The sequence below is a fragment of the Paramisgurnus dabryanus genome, chromosome 19 (genome assembly GCF_030506205.2).
Source record: "Paramisgurnus dabryanus chromosome 19, PD_genome_1.1, whole genome shotgun sequence".
NCBI lineage: Eukaryota > Metazoa > Chordata > Actinopteri > Cypriniformes > Cobitidae > Paramisgurnus > Paramisgurnus dabryanus.
This window is the reverse complement of record NC_133355.1, coordinates 27089988-27111510: the sequence shown is the minus strand read 5'-3', so window position 1 is coordinate 27111510 and position 21523 is coordinate 27089988. Positions and strand designations below refer to the sequence as shown.

The following is a 21523-nucleotide window of genomic DNA, read 5'->3' as shown; positions in this document are numbered from 1 at the left end:
TTGCGCTGCTAACGCAATAATCTAACAATTGCTATATGGAAATGCTTAAAAAAATTAAAAAATAATAAATAAGTAAATACATAATATTAAATCCCAAGTTCTGAAATATAACATTCTCAACAAAGCATACTTTAATTTTAATTTAAACCCAATAAAGAATATATTACAGGATGATGATAAAAATTAATTTTATTAATAAGACTATTTGGATGGATGGGCTTTTTGAGAAATTGGGGAATGAATCAACAGACTGAAATTGTAAATAAACTGTCATCATCCTGTAATTCAAATGAAAGATATCCATTATCATTATTAACAAAAATAGCGCTTAATTGTGACTGCTTAATGATTTACTGTGCTGTGCATTTAAATCTTTAAAAATATTTTTGTATTAGTTCTCAGCACCATTGCTACTCAACTTGCAGACATTCGTCCGCCAAACGCATACATAAAAAGATAAACTTTTACTTTGAAAAATATTTTTTGCCAACGCAATTGCAATACCATTTTCCACCTGCGCTAAGGTGTGGCGCTGTTTCAATCAACGCTCCCGGCGTTTGAGTGTGGCAGCAGTGCGGACAGGCCGCATGTGATATACAGTTAGTGTGCTCGTGTGCATTGTCAGCTGTGATCTCTTACATCCCTGAGTTAGATTTAAAAACCGTTGTTTCAGATTTATAAGAAAAATGCCTAAGAAATCAACTAAAGTGGCTGAATGGGAAGGTGATGAAGAACCAGAAACAGGTAACAACATAGCCTGATAATAACGAGTTGGAGCTGATAATGAGCTAAATGATATTAAAGTTTCCACGAAAAAAGCTCTGCCATATGATATATAAATATATATATTTATATTTATGTATGTCATTGTGTGTAACGGAAATTAAACGATTGTAATTAGATTTATATACTGTGCTTAGCACAAAATGTGGTTTTCCGAATGTATTTGATGCGAAGTTTTCATAGTCATTGCATCATTTTAGCAGCATGTGATCATTTATCTTAACATAGGTCAGGACGATCGCATTTTATTTTCAGACCTATGATCGTACAAAGCTTTAAAAGTTGATATAACACAAAGACAGTCATTGTTTTTTACTTGTATACATCATGCATTCTCCCCTGTTGTCATTGTGTTCATGTAAAGTGTCTGGTGATTGTAACCATACTGAATCGTTTGTATTGGGTTTCAATGCCCAGAAATGCCTAACTATATGCATGTGTTGCTTTTTTGTAGATAAACCTGTCAAGAAAGGAAAGAAAGATAAGAGCGGAAAGAAGAGTGTAAGTCTTCAGTTACTGATATCTGTGAAGAGTTAAGATGCAAAACCCCTTTAAAGGGTTAATTCGCAAAAAAAAAAAAAAAATGACAATTCTGTCTTAATTTACGCACCCTCATGTTGTTTTATAACATTACCTTGATTAATTTATTTTTCTGATGAACACAACAGAAGATATTTTGATAAATGATGGTAAGCACACAGCTGATTGTAACCATTGACTTCCATAGTAGGAAAAATAGGGATGCACCGATACAGGTATCGGGTATTGGCCTCGATACCACATTTTCTAAAGTACTCATATTCGTTAAATGTCCCCTGATACCTGGAATCGATACCATGGTTTGAGAAATGTCTATGTTTGAGCGGCGTATAAGGGGTTAATGCCTTGTGTTGTCCAAAGAGGCAGAGTTTACAACAAACTGGAAAACTAGTCCTTTGTTTTTTTGTTAAATTATATGACTAAAGCTGTTACCTGTAAATTTTAAATCATGTTTTTTTATTAAGTACTCGGTATCGGTAAGTACTGAAATGCAAGTACTCGTACTCGTATTCCAAAAAAGTGGTATGGGTGCATCCCTAAGGAAAAACAAATATTGTGGAAGTATTGTGATAAACGATGATAAAAAATATTTTGAACTATGTTCCCATTGAATACCAAAGGATTTGTTTTTACTATTAAAGTCAGTGGTTTCCACCAGCTGGGTGCTTACCATCATTTATCAAAATTTAAAATGCACCGAAAGAAAATTTTTTGGCTGAAGCCAAATAAAATGAAAAACTCAGCCAATGACCGAATACCGATTTTTTTCTCTCTTCATTTTCCTAATTATTTTGTTAATTTTCTCATCATTGCACAAGTTACAATTTCAGAATGTCCTGTTTTCAATATTTATTTTACATTATTTAACAATGATTATCTCTGATCAAATATAGATATGGCAACACGTGAGCAAAGTTTTTAGTTTTATGAGTTTCCTAATTGTATTAATGCACATTAACTCATGATCTATAAGTGCTAAAAAAACTGCCATTCAAATTTCTGAACTAAATAAATTTGATTCAATCCTCACAGTTTTTTAAGGAACTGGCAACAGATGAAAAGCCAGATAAAGAAGAACAGCCACCAGTAAAAGAGGCACAAGGGAAACAGGTATGACATTAAAGCATTTTAATACCTTCCAGTATGTAAACATAAGTAATTAAATAACAGTCTGTATATGTATTAGCTCTGAATTGCTTTGTCATTTGCTGTCAGGCCCAGAAGAAAAAGAAAAAAAGACAGAAAGGGAATGCAGGAGATGATGATGATGATGATGAAGAGGTCCTGCAGCGTCTCAAGAAACTGTCAGTCCAGCCTAGTGATGAAGATGAAGAAGAGGAAAAGGGTAACATTAGAAAACTTATTGTAAACTGTAGTTTACAGATCTGTCAAGAAACCATAGTCTGCTCTTATGTCAAAGGTTTAATGTCGTTGACGTTGTGCTGTTTCACACTCGTCACATATTTAACTGACTATGTTTAATTTTAATATTGCAGTAGTTGCTCCAGTCAAAGGAGGAAAGAGAAACAAAGTGAGTTTTTTTTCTATTTATATACTGTTCATATAGTATCAAAGTATTTTTATGTATAATGTATGTTTTTATACTTTAAGGGAGGCAACATATTTGCTGCTCTAGGGCAGAGTGATGATGATGATGATGAAGAGAAGGAAGCAGGTGGAGATGATGATGATAAACCTAAGAAAAAGAATGGCTCTAAGGTGAGTGTGTTCAGTATAACTTTTAATCATTGTAATGTACATTATACCTTAAATGTAAATGCTAAAACATAAAAACACTTTTATAGCAATGTTAATGAATATTCAGATTTGAACTGCATATCTCTTCTTCTATAGTATTATAAGAAGTTGTATGAAACCCCTTACAATTACTTTACGGGTCACCTAAATATTTAATAGAGGCAGTATTTACAATCCCTAATGATTTTACCATTGCATTTTCCCAGATGTTTGATTTTACCTAAATATCACACTCCACAAAACTCATCTTCTTCTCTTCTCTAGCATTCCCTGTGGATTCATTTAATTTTGCATGTAAAGTGCCAAGTGTTTTGATGTGCTCTCGTTCTTACAGTCATTTTAAAGGTTGTTTCTTGGCGTCATGCGACATGGGTGCTGGTGTCATGTGTCTTTTTACCTTTAGGTTGAGGCCCAGTCACATCATTTAAGTTTTACCTTAACCAATGAGACTCATCCAGTTTGTATGATGTTAACGATTGCATGGAGTCACATTGTTTGTGATGGATACAAAAGAGAAATGCTGAATAATAATTTTTTTTACATTTATAAGGATGTGCCTGTGTCTGTATATGTATGTATGTGATTTAGGATGTTGAGAGGGTAACCAAGGGCAAGAAAAAAGATAAGGCTAAACCTAAGGCTATGAAGGTGGGTGCTTGGGAATGTTTCTTACGCTTTTTTATCCACCGTTTTCTTTACTTTCAATTTCTACTTTTTCATTCTGTCTTTGCGGTTTCAACTTTTTTGCCACTTGATGTCAGATCTGCACATAATGTAAAACTAATCATTTCTGTTTAACAAAAAGTAAGCTTATATCACATGGTGGGCGATGTTCCCAAACACCTTCACTGTCTCTGGATCTTTAACTCTGTTCACTCAAACACAGGAGGCCTCTGAGGATGAACAAGACGAAGAGATGGAGAAAAAAGATGTGAATGAAAAGAAAGGAGTAAAAAATGTCAAGAAAGCCACTCCTGAAGCAAATAAAGTGAAGGTAGGTTTAGTTTTAATCTTCACTCTTAAGTAAATACAGTAAAGGGCTTTTCACACTTAACAGTTAACCCCAGGTTTAAGGAATCATGGGTTATCTGTTTCACACTGTTCGTACTTAACCAGGGATTGAAATAAGTCCCCATTGGCAGTTTTTTAAGCACAAATTCACTTAAGCTTAATGTTTTATTTTTATATAAAAACTAGACTTATTTTCTTGGGTCATTTTGCTCATCGAGAAAATGCATCTTCATTTAAAGGGGACCTTTCACAAGACTTATTAAGATGTTAAATAAATCTTTGGTGTCCCCAGAGTACATATATGAAGTTTTAGCTCAAAATATCATATAGATAATTTATTATAGCATGTTAAAATCGCCACTTTGTAGGTGTGAGCAAAAATATGCCGTTTTTGGGTGTGTCCCTTTAAAATGCAAATGAGCTGATCTCTGTACTAAATGGCAGTGCTGTGGTTGTATAATGCAGATTAAAGGGCGGTATTATTATAAAAGTTCCCCTTCTGACATCACAAGGGTATCCAATTATAGCACTTAAAAATGGAAAAAGTCGGATTTTCGATAGGGGTGCACCGATAAATGCCGATATACACTAATAATACGTGGCCGATAACTATTCTGAATCGCACAGACGATAATATTCACAGCTTTTTTATGTACTACGGCTTTTGATCAGTAAGTCCCTATCAATCTGAAATCACTGTTAGTTTGAGTCGTTTATAAAATTTTAACTTTTAACGGGGACAGAGAATGAAAAACCATTTTTATCTTGTCTTTGTTGAATAATGGTAGTCTACCAGCATTCATGAACGTACAAAAAGTGCTAGACATGCTAAACATCTCAGTCTCATAGAAATTCCTCTTTTAGAAATGTCAGCCAGAAAACGGCCCAATCTGAAAAACTGATGCTTATGACATCACAGGCATCTCACTGCCCCTCCACTTTAAAATAATTGGCTAAATTTTTTGAGTGGCAGCAAAGTCAGCAAATCAGTAATGAGATTGCAAGTTAAGCCAGTAGGGGGAGCCAAATAGGTGCAAAACCACTTGTTTAAAATCCCCCAGCAAAATAGAGCTATCTGAGAGAGGTTTTTAGGAAGCTTCTAAAGGGCGATTTATAGTTGTGCGTAGGTCCTACGGCATAGCCGCGACGGCGTAGGTTCCGCGTCGGTTTTCATTTATACTTTTGCATCACCGTCCGCGTCGACGTGTAAACACACCCGAAACCGCTGGTCGGCAGTAGGGATGCACCGATACCGATACTGGTATCGGCCTCGATACCACATTTTCTAAAGTACTCGTTAAAAGTCCTCCAATACCTGGAATCGATACCACGGCCTGAGAAATGTCTATGATTGAGCGGCGTGTAAGGGGTTAATGCCTCTTGTGTTGTCCAAAGAGGCAGAGTTTACAACAAACTGGAAAACTAGTCCTTTGTTTTTTTGGTTAAATTATATTACTAAAGCTGTAACCTGTAAATTTAAATCATGTTTTTTTATTAAGTACTCAGTATCGGCAAGTACTGAAATGCAAGTACTCGTACTCGTATTCCAAAAAAGTGGTATCGGTGCATCCCTAGTCGGCAGTAATCACGCGTGTTACCACAGTAGCAGCAGAAGTCGTCACAGAAGAAGCAGCTAAGCAAGTTAACCCACAAACGAAGAAGAAATAGCAACTTGTTGTGTATAATTTGAGAAGACCAGCAATGGTGGAAGTAAATAAACAGCGACTTATGTTGCAGTTTGAGTTAAATCACTCCTCAACTTGGCTCATCTTTGTTTTCACCGTCTCAAACGGAAATACCTATGACGCAGTCTTTTTACCTGACGGGAGGGGTTCTGGTGGACCAATCACAGCGCTTGCGGTCCGCGTAGAGCCGACGCGCTGTTAGAAATTTTGTGAGGTGCGCGTCAGGCTACGCAGAGCTACGCACAGGCTACGGAGGACCTACGCACGACTATAAATTGCCCTTAAGGCATTACAGACCCCCCCCAAAAAAATGTGTCTACTTGTCACATCACAGAACAAGGATAAATACCCCATTCAATCATTCTATGTCACCTTTAACTCTTTCACCGCCAGCGTTTTTTAAAAAAAAGTTGCCAGCCAGCGCCAGCGTTTTTCATGATTTTTACCAAAGTTTAATGCCTTCCAGAAAATGTTCTTCTTTAAATATATAAACATATATATATATATATATATATATATATATATATATATATATATATATATATATATATATATTAGGGATGCACCGAATCCAGATTTTTTAGGTTCGGCCGAATCCCGAATCCACCGTTTAAGATTCGGCCGAATCCGAAACCGAATACCGAATCCTACTCGCATCCTTATTCCATTAACACAGTAAAACACATTAATGAATTAAACAACATCCACAATAGTGTATTTTTCATTTTATTTAATTTTAACTGTACATTATGCCAGAATGACAAGTTGGAAAAACTATTTTGACAAATACTATAAGCCTATGCATAATGAAAGCGATGCGTTGCGACACGCTCGTTTTTACAATAAGCAAGCAGCTCCGCGCTGAAAACTATATTTAACTTTGAGTGAGAAGCTCCGCTCGTCAATGTCAGTTTTCACATGGCCGTCCAATTACAATGGAGGAGGGGCGGGACATTACCACAGCAACCAACCGGCTCACAGCTGAAGCATCACAGCTACCAAGCGCTCGGCTGAAAAACAGCTGGAATTTGGCGTCCTCAAGGCGTTTTCAGCCGTGTTTAAAAGTTTTGGTGTGTCCAGCCCCTAAGGCTCACCGAAAGAAAAAGCTCATCTCCACGTCAGCACCCGATGTGTGTAATCTACGGCCGCGTGACGTCGACCTGCGTAGCGCAAGCCTAGGGTTCGGTTCGGTGGAAAAAAAATCTAGGATTCGGCCGAAACCGAACCCCGTCAAAAAGCCCAGTATTCGGCCGAATCCGAATCCTGGATTCGGTGCATCCCTAATATATATATATATATACACCAAATAAAAGAACAGACCCTCTGCTTTCAAACAAAAAAAAAAAAAACGTTTCATCCTACCTTTAGTGGTTCTTTTGTAATCAGCTTTTGAATATGGGTTGGTTTCTGCAAAAACACCACATTTTGAGCAAAAAGCAGAGATAATTCAATTTTTGTGACGGACTTTTCATAGAGATCCCATTCAGAGTGATCTTTAAAACAGACACGGACATGCAGCCGCTTGCCATAGGGCAATACTTCCGGGTTTAAAAAGTTGTGGAAGCGGTATTGCGGAAAGACGGAAAATCTCGTCATTGGCAGGGAAGCGTTTTCTCTTAATTGACGAGATATCTCGTCAATGGCGGTGAAAAAGTTAAATGACCATAACTTGCTCAATTTTCTACCAATTTTCAAATGGTTTGGTTTGTTATAAACGTCAGAGATGTATGACACTGCATACTTATTGAATAATTTTTATGACTCATGTTATAGCCACGTTAATAACGTTTGTAAGAAACCAAACCGTTTGAAAATCGGTAGAGAATAGAGCAAGTTATGGTCATTTAAAAGTATCTGCACCATTAAACACAATGCTACGAGTGAGCGAGCTGTCTGATGTAAGATGGCCGCCAGGTGATGACGTTAGAGACTCAGCTGTAAGACATCTAGCCTTTATATATATCTATGGTTACATGTGTATGGTTCTTCGTCTACAGCGCATATTGAGTTTCTGCACGAGAGCGCCCTCTGGGTTTTGGATGTTGCAGCGTTTTACCGTAATTCATTAAGCAGCATAGCAAGCATCATCTGCTGATATATTGTTGCACCCCTAATATTTCAAGAGATACATTTTTTTATATTTGTACTTAAAACAAGACAAAAATACTAATGAAGTATTTTTTTGCAGTGTAAGAGATAACACTGGGTATTCATAATCTGACATTTAAAACGGTACGTTCCTAAACCCTAGGTTAAAGTTTCTATTTGCATATTTGTGGTGTCAAAAGTCATGATTGGATAAAAAGCGATGTCAAACGGACTAAATTAAAATAGCGTGAATAACCGCTTGTCTCATGCTTCTTGGCTGTTTTTTATCCCTTTTGTATTAGGATGCTGATCATTCAGCCAACAACAAACAGAAAATACATCATTTTACAAATTTCCCCAGGAAAAAAGAATTTCAGAAAATGTGAATTGATAAAATTAGTAGGGACATATGACCTTATTTCAGATAAGAATAGCGCATTGTGTACATAATATCTGTTTTTGGATATTAGCTTGTTGGCTAATCGCTAATTTCTCATGTTGTAAGCATGTTTACTTTTCTTTAAAACACCAATATAGTGCAACAATACAATATTTTATAAATAAAACAAAGTATACATCTCTAGTTTGTATAGAACATAAAAGTATGTCCTGTGTATTTTCTTTGTTATGTTTTTTTCAAGACATGAACATTGACTTAACGTGATTGACTTGATAACAAGCTATTTACGTGATGGTTCATTGTGCAAGTATTGTTAGAGGTAAATCATATGAACCCTCAAAGTTGTGTACAAATGTTATTTAGTTAGAAACTAATCCTGCTTCTGTTGATTTTGGTCAATGTGCTTAAAAAAAATGACAGGAGAAAAGGTTTAACGCATTCATGCCTTGCTTTTTTGTAATCTGTACGAATTTGAGATATGTACTGAGTTAAAGGACTATATTAGTGTTGTAAAAAAAAAGTAAACATGCACACAACATTGGAAATTAATGATTAGCCAACAGGCTAGTAACAAAACCGATATTATGTACACATTAAGCGCAGTGTGAAAAGCCTTTAAGTGTGTTTTAACCTGACAGACATCTTATCATTGGCAGGAGGAAGATGAAACTGAGAAGAAAGAGCCAGAGAAATCTCAGAAGAAAGGCAAGAAGGAACAGCCCAAGGTCGAGACAATCTTTAAATTATTAAATTAGTGATAACTATCAAAACACAGGCAGCAAATTTGTCATCTTGAATGTATTTTTCCATGTTCCACTTATAAATGTGGATTGTGTTACAGAAAGGAAAGCCTGCTCGCCGCCCTCCCAGTGAAGATGAGGAAGAGGAGGAGAAGAGCGATGATAATGACACAATGATGGTACAATAATAATCTGCCTTTTCTTGTATCCTAAATATTCGTTTGTCTCTCAATTTTTGTGCTGATGTCATTTCATCATGTTTGGCAGTGTGCAGAGGATGCGATTGCGGCTGAGCACGCCAATGCAAATCAAGAGGAGGATCCGTTTGCTAACATGAGTAAAAAAGAGAAGAAGAAGAAAAAGAAAATGGTAGTTGCTTTGATTATCTCATACGTTTAAAAAAACTGTATACTGTACTGTGACCGCATAGTACAGATCAGTTTACTCATCTTGTGTTGTGCAGATGGAGTATGAGCGTCAGGTGGCAAGTGTTCGTGCTCAGAACGCTATGGAGGGAGATTTCTCCGTCTCGCAGGCCGAGTTGTCCTCGCGACAGGCCATGCTGGAAAACGCTTCAGATATCAAGGTCCCACTTTGACACGGTTTTATTTTAGCCAGCAAATTTAATTCAGCTATTTATTATTTAATGTATTGTTTGTTCGTTTGTGTAGTTGGAAAGATTTAGCATTTCAGCCCACGGTAAAGAGCTGTTTGTGAATGCAGACCTTCTGATTGTTGCTGGGAGACGCTATGGTCTGGTTGGACCGAATGGGTGGGTTTGATAGTTTTACACATTTTACACATCGCATCTTGCTATCATGGTACCTGTCATATTAGAAAGCAAGTTAACATTTTGTCAATTAAGTTGGTGTTGTTAGAAGCAGGAAAAATGGGCCAGCGTAAGAATCTAAGCGACTTTGACATGGGCCAAATTGTGATAGCTAGAGAATCTCCAAAACGGCAGCTCTTGTTGGGTGACTTTTATGAAATATAATATCTGACCTTGAACCCAGAGATGCCCTGCCATGTTAGTCGTGCTGCCAGTGTAAAAATATGGTACACGCACATACCTGATAAAACAAAACTTCAGATGAACATTCCTGTCAGTACTTTGCACCTTAAAAACGTGCTTTTATTATCGTCAGATGAGATTGTGAGACTATACCCCAATAAGTCATGTTTAAATGCTTTTTTTATAACTCTTAAGCAACTGAAATAAGTTATTGTGAAACTTAAACAGATCTCAGTTCAGAGAATCGACCATTCCTGTCACAGACTCCGCTCTGCTGTGATGGAGTTCAGCTGAAGGCGGGAGGTGCTTGCTGTTTTTTTATTTATTTACCATGTAAAGAGCAGTTTGCGTGGTGTCTCCTGCATCTGCCATGCTATCTTTTGACTGGCTGTAGCTAGCTAAGTTAGAGGAGGTTGAATTGCAGCACTCAACAAATTTTTTTTCACTTGGCAAGCCGATTGGACGTGACATGGGGGCGTCGACGATTCCATTTTTTATTTGAAGTTCGAGGTTGTGATTTAATTTTGATCGATTTCTATTTAAAATCGAAATCGTGACACCCTTACACACGGGGCGTAAGCGTTGACGCTTCCCATACACTTTTAATGGGTGACGTCAAGCGTTGGAGAACTGAATTGTGGATCTGTCGGTGGCGCGTCAGTGCCGTTGCTCGCGGCAGAAGTTGAACATTTCTCAACTTTTCAGGCGGCAAAGCGTGCGTCAGCCAATCATATCGCCTTATGCAAATAACCTAGGCAGAGCCAGCCAATCACGTTTATGGAAGACCGGAGCTTGTGTTGCGGCCACAGTGATTGGCTGTTGGCCACACTTCAGACAAGCCTTCCGTTAAGCGTTAACGCTTACGCCCCGTGTGAATGTACCGTTACAAATTATAAAATTCATCTTGACTGAAGCGAAATATGTTTGTAAACGAAAACTATTAATATTTTCAGCTTATTAAGTTATCGATACGTCTCATATAATTGTAAATCGGCACGATCACTTCACCCAATAGACTGTAAAAAAGATGGACGATGCGTCTCCATAGCCCATAAATTTCCCAAAAAATGGCCACTGACATCTCACACCAATTACGTCATTTGGAACCGGGATCTGCGCAGTATCAAGGTCCTGCACATTTTCCCGTTTGACACAAATCGTGTTGTCACATGACTTTTGAATAACATATTATTACTAACTAAAAGCAAACATATTGGCAAAAAATTTAATAAAAATACATCTGTGTGATTAAGAAATAACTAAAATAACAGAAACCATTTTTGGGGAAAATGTATTTGAAGTGCAATTTGATGTTTTGGTTTGACTCACATCCCATTCATTTACATACCTAACTACACACGCTACAACATATTGTGTCGCATCTAGTTAGGACACAGTGTTATACTGCGGCCAGCCAACAGGAGGGCAGTCGAAATGTTTTGACTTTACTTTTCGGCTGTGTGTGTGTGGCACGCCTGGTACAAACATGTCTATAACTTCTAATCTCATTGGTTCTCGTGTGTCTCATGGCTAGTTGTCATATGCGTGTTTTCTCATGAGATTTTAATATTTGGGTGAACTATTTTGGGTATATAAAGCACAGTGTGTCCATTGACATTTATTTATTTCGATTACAGCCATTAATGAACATTCATGATACAATAATTAGCAAAATTGTGTTTAAAATAGTATAGTGTGTTATAGCGATATAGTATAGCACATATTTTTCAGATGTCTCCTTGCCTTTACATACAGGCCTAACACCTTTCTCTGTTTACTTGCTCACCTTGCTTTGTTTGAATCACAGTAAAGGAAAGACCACGCTACTGAAGCACATTGCCAACAGAGCTCTCAGTATTCCTCCTAACATCGACGTGCTGCTTTGTGAGCAAGGTAAAGCCCTGCCCAATGCTATCCTCTGTCATCAGCAGCTTTGGTGACATCTTTTCCTCTCACATCTGTCTCTGACGTTCCTCAGAGGTGGTGGCGGACGACACTCCTGCGGTCCAGGCAGTGCTTAAGGCAGATACTCGGAGACTGAAGCTGCTGGAAGAAGAGAAACAGCTACAGAGTCGGTTGGAGAAAGGAGATGACAGCGTATCAAAGAGACTTGAGAAGGTAAAGGAGAGTCCTTTAGAAACGTGGATCTGAATTGCATTGGGAGGAATATTACAGTGTCTATTTCCTTCCCTAAGGTCTATGAGGAGCTGAGGGTGATCGGAGCCGCAGCAGCTGAAGCCAAAGCTCGTAGGATCTTGGCTGGTCTGTCTTTCACTCCCGAGATGCAGAACAGACCAACCAAGAAGTTTTCTGGTGGTTGGAGGATGAGAGTGTCCTTGGCAAGGTGAGCAGATCAACACTTTAAATCCGGTTGTAGGAAACAGATGTGAGGTATGATGCTTGAGCGTGGTTGTCTTTGTGTTTTCTTCAGAGCACTGTTTATGGAGCCCACTTTGCTCATGCTGGATGAGCCCACAAACCACCTGGACCTGAACGCTGTCATCTGGCTTAACAAGTAATCATATCGGTTTACATAATACCTGTTTACTGTTGGTATTAAAGGGCACATATTATGCCCATTTTTACAAGATGTAATGTAAGTCGCAGGTGTGCCTCAAATGTGTCTGTGAAGTTTCAGCTCAAAATACCCCAGAGATCATTTATTATAGCATGTCCAAAATTCCCCTATATGGGGGGGAGCAAAAACACAGTTTTCATGTCTACCTTTAAATATAAATTAGGCACTATTATTCTGTAAAAAATAGATCTGATTCCTGCTAATACAGTCTGGGACAATAGTATATTTAGTCACATTAGTACTACAACATGCTAACAAACACGTAGAAAAGCTTTTTGGGAAAATGAACCAGTAAGTCGACATCACATTTAACAAGAGAATCAAAACAGCATGTCTATTGCGACTCTTCTTGTTTAATGGGGATTAAGATTTGTTTCATTGTAGGGTTTATGTGTTTACACACTTGCATAACACGGGCCCTTTGCGCAGTTGCAAAGTTATTTGTAGTTAGTAGAATGTCTAAAGCGGACTATTAAAATAAAGTGTAACCGATTGTCCTTCCTATCTTTTGTTTTCTGTTATAGCTACTTACAGAGTTGGAAGAAAACCTTACTCATTGTGTCCCACGACCAGAGTTTCTTAGATGATGTCTGTACAGATATCATTCATCTGGACAATCAGAAACTCTATTACTACAGGGGCAACTATCGTAAGTTTCACTTTTCTAAATCAATGCGAACGATACAGTGTTGGGGAGTAGTTTACTGCAAGTTGCAATGCTACTAACTAGAAAAAGAAATCCAGATATACTTAGTGCAGGGGTGTCCAGACTTTTTTGTGTGGCAATCTACTTTTAAAATGATAAAGCCGACAAGACCTACCTGCTAAAAAACTGTTACATTTTTAAATAACACTTGAAAGCAATACCATGTAAGTCTAGCTCGTGGGGTCCCCCTACAGTTGGGAAACAGTATTGTATTCAACTACTGTTGTAAAATCTGTCATGGTTACACCAGGGGATACACGTGCGAAACCCACGAACTCTGCATATATTTCAGTATATTATATATTAAATTATATTACATCATTATACAATATACAATATATACACACTATATACAATATAATTTTTATGAGTTTTATTTTTTTTTAAACGCCAAAAGATCACGTAGCTCACGTTTACAAGCCAGCGTTATTATAGTAGCCTATTGTCTACTGTTTTACAGAATGGATATGCCAATTCAATTTTTGTGTTGTAAATCAATGTTTGTGTGGTAGGTAATAGCCATATATCGTCAATATTATAATAACAAGCTACCGTAGATGAATCTGCAAAGATGAAAAATCCATTTGCATTATAGCCTGAGGCAAGACACTTTCACCAGAATAATAGTCCAGCCGGCAGTCATCAGGCTAGTTAGCCTAAAAGATTAATTTGTCCGTCTAATAATGTATTATTTATTTGCAAGAATGTAGCCCCTACAAAACTTGTTCACGCGATTTAGACATAGGCTAATAATAATAATAATAATTACTACTAGCATTACTTAATTCATGAAGAGAAATGGAGGACCAGATAGCTTCCGTAACATAGTCAGGCAGACAACAAATTACTTCAATACTTACTAGTCTAACAGCATGACGGCTAAGTCAGCATCGGTCGGGCAGCCCTCCGCCTCCTTTAGCTCACGTCAGTACCAATGTTTATCCTCGCCTTTAATTTTGTCACCCTCTTCCTAGACTCCTCAGACAAAACCTTTGCCGCCTTGGGTTTCGTTGCTCCTTCAGCGGCCATGATAACAACATACACCCGTGTGACAGCACAAACAACCGCTAGTTAGGCTCTCACGCCCGAACTTGACAAAATGGGGGTGGGGGCGGAAGTGAGGTATGCCATAAAGCAGTCAGATTTTGTAATTATTTTTGTGCTCGGGTTACTGCCCGCCCCCCGAAGTTCCGCAGTTCCAGAAAAAGCGATACAGACCCCGTCAGGCTATGGCATACGTGTCATTCAACCTATTGTAAGTCAATCTACCATCACAAAGGTATTGGAAATATATTATGAAGGTTGAAAAACTACTTGGTGTTGCTTTAAATGTGTGTTAGGACCACTGATCTATATAAATGACTGGATTGCGCATGACGTCACACTTGTGAAGCCACCGCGCCGCCATGTTGGTATACCCAAACGTTCTATTAAATCAATGGACGTTATCAGATTTTAATGATAAAACATCACTTTACTCGTCTTCGTTTTTATATGTGAAGTTACCCTGTACATTATTACAACGCAAACGTCCAAAGCATGTAAATAGTTATTTACTGAAAGTTGTACATTTTGCGTTTTAATCAGTTATTATACATTCATCTTTATTACAGTATCAGATCAGCAGACAGACCGCAGCATATTTAGTATTAATGACAATAAACGTGCTCATTCTGAAATCTAAATAAATAATCATGCTTTGTACCGTATGTGCATGCAATAATTTGCTAGTTTTGTAATTATGTTATCTAAACTTACAAGTTACCTAAACTTATTTAGAGAAATAACGCTGACCATCACAGTGTAGCTGAATGTCAAACAAAACTTTATTTATACCCGTGTCATTAACAAATGCAACAGACACACTCACCTTAGCGGTTTTTTAACTTTAAAACATAAACATTGCAAATAACACCAGAATTAACAAATAATTAACGTACACATATCCTAAAAATTAACCTTGTGTAACTGATACGCTGTAAAGGGGGTAAATTTTGATCATGATTTTGAATGGAAGTCAATGACGCTCTCTGCCGGTTGGGTATACCAAGATGGCGGCTCGAACTCTGCGCTGGCTTCACCTCACGCAGTTACGTCAAGCGTTCTATGCGCAATCCAGTCATTTATATAGATCAGTGGTTAGGACTGTACTGCATATATCTCTATGTTGGATTTAGGGCTGTCACCACTCCATTCTTTTTGAGGAGTTTAAAGAAAATCCTTTAGTACATGCCGAGTTCTCATTAAAATATCGGAGATGCGGTTTTGATGAAACAAACTAGAAAATGACAACAGTATCAGAAGTCTCTCTCTCATTTAAAATGCATTCACGGTAAATTTCCTGACTGTATATGTGTATCATATTTGTATTGAATAACATTGAGTAGCTATGAGTAGCTACTAGCTTGTTGCTTATCTAACTACAGTTTCAAAGTAGCCTCCCCAACACTGGATATCTACTGAATTAATAAGAAACAAGACTTTTACACATGTTTATTTCACATTATAAGTGATCCTTCTGCTCTAGGCTGACACTGTTGTCATCCACTTGTTAAGTCTGAGGTCATGCGCCGCTTCCGGGTCCAACCCATTTATAATGCCATAGGGAAATAACAAAAAGCATGCTAATATACAATCATATCATAATGCAAAACTACCAAAAACACCAGATGCAAATCTCCATAACATTTATCTCCATAAAAAAAATCCGAGATGACCAGATATGGACTCAGAGTTTTTTACCAATTATTAATATATTGTTGTCAGTGATTACTGAAGACTGCAGTGTACACTGTAAATTTAAAAAAAATGCTTTAATGTGTGATATGAATAAAACGTGCTCATAAATGGCTGTTTATATAATATACTCTCTTGAACTGAGTGGAGGCCAGGACATGGAAACGGTATTCCTTACGTCATGACTTAAAGGCGGAGTGCACAATGTTTGAAAAATGCTTTGGAAAAGGAGACGGGCCGACTACCAAAAAACACTTGTAGCCAATCAGCAGTAAGGAGCGTGTCTACTGACCGACATCCTTGCCGGGTTGCGTATGTGTGGGGCGGGTCTTTTTAAAGAAGGTCCAGATTTTATTGGGGTAGGGGCGTGTTTGTTTAGTTGATTTCAAATATCAACATTGGCTTTCAAACATTGTGCACTCCGCCTTTAACAAGTGAATAGATTCTTTGCAGAAGTCTACCGGTAGTTAAGTTTGGGTCACAAAAGCCGCTTTTCTATGTTGTTCCTGCTGAAACGGTCTATACAAGGCCTAAACTACTGTATGTATAAAATGTTGACAACCTTGTAGTTCTAGCATATTGTATTTTATGTGTGCTTGATGTCTTTAGTGACGTTTAAGAAGATGTACGTACAGAAACAAAAAGAACTTCTCAAGCAGTATGAGAAACAAGAGAAGAAACTCAAAGACCTGAAAGCTGGTGGCAAGTCAACAAAACAAGCTGTGAGTTCTTGACTTTTACCTTGAGCACTTCATGATTTGAGTCGTCTCAAGTCCAGTCTCTGATTCTCCATCATTCATTTATTTGTTCTCAGGAGAAACAGACAAAAGAAGCTCTGACGAGGAAACAGAATAAAAGCAAGAAGAAGGGTCAAGAAGAGGAAAGCCACGAGGCCACAGAGCTCCTCAGACGGCCTAAAGAATACACCGTTAAATTTACCTTCCCCAATCCTCCTCCGCTCTCGCCACCCATTCTCGGCCTGCACAGTGAGTTATCTTTCCAATCTAATATCACTTTATCTTTTTTTGGCATCTTGTCGGTAAATTGAGCATTTGGTCATTAGATTGTGATCATGTCTCTCTTTCACACATGCAGGTGTTGATTTCGGTTATGAAGGCCAGAAGCCTCTGTTCAAGAATGTGGACTTTGGAATTGACATGGAGTCTAGAAGTAAGTCATCCAATGTCTACTGAAGGTTTTAGAAAAAGCTGCCAGTTTAAAGGATGATAGGAGCGACACAATAGCTATGTTTACATGGAACCAAATAATCTGTTTGTAATTGTATTGATGGCTTGACTCTTCATGTTAATCAATATGATTTAGGTCTATCGAATGCAAATTTCGATCATTTTAAAGGACAAGTACGGTATTTTAGACTTAAAGCCCTGTTTTCAGATTGTTTATGGTGAAATAGAATGGTTTTGACTGAAATTTCGACATTTTCGGCTGCCCTGAGAATTTTCGCTTGTTTGTGTTTCAGCTCAGACCTCTACAATGGGTCTATAGGTGCACTGGAACAATCCTTCCTAAAATGCATTAAACTTTCGTTTACAAAGACGTGAAACTCACGGAGTGGTCAGGGGTGTTCACTGGTATGCTCACACAAAAATCGCTGCAAAAGACGCATTCCAACAGGTTTTATCGTAGTTTTTACCAACTCCATTGACTGTATTAGACGTCCTGTGAGGTACGGTATTACTCCGCGCCGGGAACTTTGTTTCTATTCTTGCAATTGGCAAAGGCGGATTAGCGCCACCACCTGGGCTGGAGTGTTTATTATTCAAGCTCTAAGCGGAAGAATGTACGGGTGTGAGGCGTTTGGGGAAATAGGTCCACAAGTTAACAACGAATGCTAAAACAGCTGTTGGAATGCGTCTTTTGCAGCGATTTTTGTGTGAGCATATCAGTGACCACTCGGTGAGTTTCACGTCTTTGTAAACGAAAGTTTAATGCATTTTAGGAAGGATTGTTCCAGTGCACCTATAAAGCCATTATAGAGGTCTGAGCTGAAACACAAACACGCGAAAATTCTCAAGGCAGCCGAAAATGTCGAAATTTCAGTCAAAACCATTCTATTTGACCATAAACAATCTGAAAACAGGGCTTTAAGTCTAAAATACCGAACTTGTCCTTTAAAAGGGCTGGTTTAGTCCGATCTGTGATCTGATCATCATGAGAAAAGTATGCATGTAAAAGCGAGATTCCTAGTTTTTTCTTTATCGGATGCAAAAATACCTTGTGCACATGCACAGAAGAATTGTGCTTAAGTTCACGTCTTATATTTACATACCACTTGATTCTCGTCACACAAATATTCAGTAGCAAGGCATTGGCAACACACATTATTAAGGTAATGGGGTCACACGCTGTACATTCTGCAGGGTTCATGTCTGTCATAATCATACATTTACATATTTGAGTTTATACTTTTATCTAGAGATAAAGCGCGAACTCGATGAAAGATGCTGTACGCAGTGTGGTGTTGCCAAGTCCTCTGCTTTTTGGCGGAGTTTAGATTTAGGCAACTTTTAACTTTTACACCGTTTTCACAAGTTAATTTTTTTGTGCGTTAAAGATGAATGGATTTTCTTCATTAGTTATTAGCATTTGGCCTGTGAATAGTCATTGGAATGCTTTTGGGCTAGTTTTAAATGTCTATTAGGATGGTATTGATATGCGAATCTGGCAGCCTTGGCTGTGCACTTGCACAGACGTTTGGTTTGGATTATATAGAATGTACTATAAAAAATGTGGAGCATTTTTCTCAAATCAACTCATATTTTGTGTTACTTTAACTTATTAAATCAAGTTGAAATTGTTTAACTTTTTTCTTAAGTTTCTTAAAGCAACACTATGTAGTTTTTTTTACCTTTAAATAATGTCTCTAAAATTATTTCAGTGATAGAACAACTTTTAACTGGATAAATTGTACTGTTGCTGCAACCTGAGCAGCCTCCTAGCTTTTACAAGCACACTCTGAAAGTGGCGGTGGAGGGTAAGAAAACACAGCCCCGCCCCTCCCCCTGCCTGCAGAAGAGTGTCTGATACCAGGCACTGTTGCGCTTTTCCACCACATGGGGGAGCTGTAAGTCATTTTTACATGGAAACTACATAGTGTTGCTTCAACTTAAAATAGTATGTTTAACATTTTAATCAGATTGCAATGTTCAGAATACATGTAAACGGTACTGGGGTTTTCTGGTTTCCTCCCACAGTCCAAAAACATGCAGGTTAGGTGGATTTGAGATGCCGAATTGCCCCACCCGCAACGTGTGCAGATCAATTTGTGTGGATTAACTTTTGTATAGATTAACGGATGAATATAGCAAAAAATTTAATTGTGACCCTGGACCACACATAAATTCATAAGGGTAAATTTTCATCTGAAAGCTGAATAAAAAAAGCTTTCCATTGATGTATTGTTTGTTAGGATAAGAATCTGAGGGTGCAAAAAAATCTAAATATTGAGAAATTGCCTTTGAAGTCTTTAGCAACAAACATTACTACTGATAAATACATTTTTTTTAATAGTTATGGTAGGAAATTCCCAAAATATCTTCATGGAGCATGATCTTTATTCTAATAAAATCCCACAATGTATTTTTGGCTATTGCTAGAAATATACCTGTGCTAGTTATGCCTGGTTTTGTAGTGCAGGCTCACATATTAAAAATAAAAAAATTCATTAATTTAACTTTCTAAAGTGGCCGGTTTTGAATCTATATTGTTTTACATCATTTAACATGAGTTTAATTGGTTTGTTTCAGTATGCATAGTTGGACCCAATGGAGTTGGAAAAAGTACCCTGCTTTTGCTCTTGACTGGAAAATTAACTCCTGTAAGTGAAACTTTCATTCTTTTAGCCCATTTTTCTTAGTTTGTTTGCTTTATGACATTCATGGCATTTCCTTTTTCATTTTAGACAAGAGGAGAGATGAGAAAGAACCACAGATTGGTACGATTTTTTTGTTTGTTTGTTTACCTCCATTACTTTTTGCATTCCTTCATTTCGGTAATTCAGTTTGCTCCTCTGCCTGTGTTTGTAGAAAGTAGGTTTCTTTAACCAGCAGTACGCGGATCAGTTGAACATGGAGGAGGCTGCTACAGAGTATCTCCAGAGGAACTTTAACCTTCAATACCAGGATTCCAGGAAATGCCTGGGTCGCTTCGGTTTAGAGAGCCATGCACACACCATCCAGATCTCCAAACTCTCTGGTAAACACCATAGAAATGCATTTGGATATGTTTTGCAAACTAGACTAGTCTTTACAAACCTTTTTTTTTTCTTGTAGGCGGTCAAAAAGCAAGAGTGGTCTTTGCTGAACTTTCTTGTAGGCAACCTGATGTCCTCATCCTGGTAAAGAGCTGTGTTATGTTTGCGTTACATTGATCTAATCACAAAAACAAAGGCATGAAGAGATTGACTTTTTTATGCAAATTAACAGGATGAGCCCACTAACAACTTGGACATCGAGTCAATCGATGCATTATCAGAAGCCATCAATGAATACAAAGGGGGTATGTACTAATATATTGTTTCATTACTTTGCTAGGATTTTAGAAATCTTTGATCAGGTATTTTTTAATCATATCTGATTTTTTACACCATTACATTTTATTCAAAGCAACTTCCTTGTAAATCAAACCCCCACCACAACTTTTTGCTTGCTAACACGTCAAAGCTTATAGATGTGCAAATAATTGAAATGATAATAGATTGTGCAGTAGCACAAAACTTAATGTAACTGTCTTTTCTAGCTGTGATAATTGTGAGCCATGATGCCAGGCTGATCACTGAGACCCAGTGCCATTTGTGGGTGGTGGAGGACCAGTCTATCAACCAGATTGATGGAGACTTTGAAGACTACAAGAGAGAAGTGCTGGAAGCCCTTGGAGAAACGCTGGTCAACAAGCCTAAAGAATGAACAATGGCTGGTATTGAAATCAAGGATGTCAAACTGCATCACCGAAAGGCTGGATGCACATTTTTTAGTTTCGATAAACATAAAAATACCATGCCAAGTCCTATACAAACTGTTTGGGGTGATTTGTAGAAAGCCTTGATGTAGGATGCGTTTGTCATTCCAGATCAATATTTTTACAAAATACAGCACTTGTTCTTTAAGGCTAATGTCTGACATTTTTGTTTTACTATATTTAGGCCATTTCATCGCCAGCTTTTTTCATTTGTGTGATGCATTGCTAGACAACATACTACTGTATGTAATGTGACCAGAGGAAAGGGTTTGATAACAGCTGCATACATTTAGTTTTAAGCTGCCTTTATAAATAGACAGTTTGGCTATTAAATCACTGTAGAATCCATATGAAATGGATTGTGGTACCATTTTAACCAGTAAAAAGCATCCGATTGAGTGGTCATCTGCAGTTTATCTGTTATCACAGTCATTGACCAACTCAATCTGAATAACAAGTAAGCATCCAAATGTTGCCATGTAAAACCAAATAAATGATTTTTGCGACAA

The 21523-nt window shown here is 37.7% G+C and overlaps 1 protein-coding gene across 4 annotated transcripts; it reads left to right on the top strand.

The window, feature by feature from the left end:
• The first annotated feature begins 546 nt into the window (after positions 1-546).
• On the top strand, positions 547-21494 carry abcf1 (ATP-binding cassette, sub-family F (GCN20), member 1). 4 transcript variants are annotated; one of them, XM_065294538.1, is made up of 27 exons: positions 547-744; positions 1238-1284; positions 2356-2433; positions 2539-2668; positions 2823-2854; positions 2935-3042; positions 3670-3729; positions 3968-4075; positions 8922-8990; positions 9107-9184; positions 9273-9374; positions 9469-9591; positions 9677-9777; positions 11825-11910; positions 11996-12135; positions 12213-12361; positions 12449-12532; positions 13120-13244; positions 16647-16759; positions 16852-17023; positions 17133-17207; positions 19805-19875; positions 19960-19992; positions 20084-20252; positions 20330-20394; positions 20483-20555; positions 20796-21494. In XM_065294538.1, the coding sequence occupies exons 1-27, from the start codon at positions 687-689 to the stop codon at positions 20960-20962; spliced, it is 2616 nt and encodes an 871-aa protein (XP_065150610.1). In that variant the 5' UTR covers positions 547-686; the 3' UTR covers positions 20963-21494. The 4 variants fall into 4 exon arrangements, with proteins under 4 accessions (XP_065150610.1, XP_065150609.1, XP_065150613.1 ...); XM_065294537.1 differs by having other exon boundaries at positions 2820-2854; positions 20796-21493; XM_065294541.1 differs by lacking the exon at positions 3670-3729.
• The last annotated feature ends 29 nt before the right edge of the window (positions 21495-21523 follow it).

What these genes read in the sequence shown, in the direction of transcription:
- abcf1 (XM_065294537.1), top strand. Translation starts at nt 687, where the DNA reads ATGCCTAAGAAATCAACTAAAGTGGCTGAATGGGAAGGTGATGAAGAA. An exon ending in AGAAAAAGAATGGCTCTAAG is followed by an intron (nt 3,043 to 3,669) that starts GTGAGTGTGTTC and finishes TATGTGATTTAG; the next exon opens with GATGTTGAGAGGGTAACCAA. An exon ending in AACCTGATGTCCTCATCCTG is followed by an intron (nt 20,395 to 20,482) that starts GTAAAGAGCTGT and finishes GCAAATTAACAG; the next exon opens with GATGAGCCCACTAACAACTT.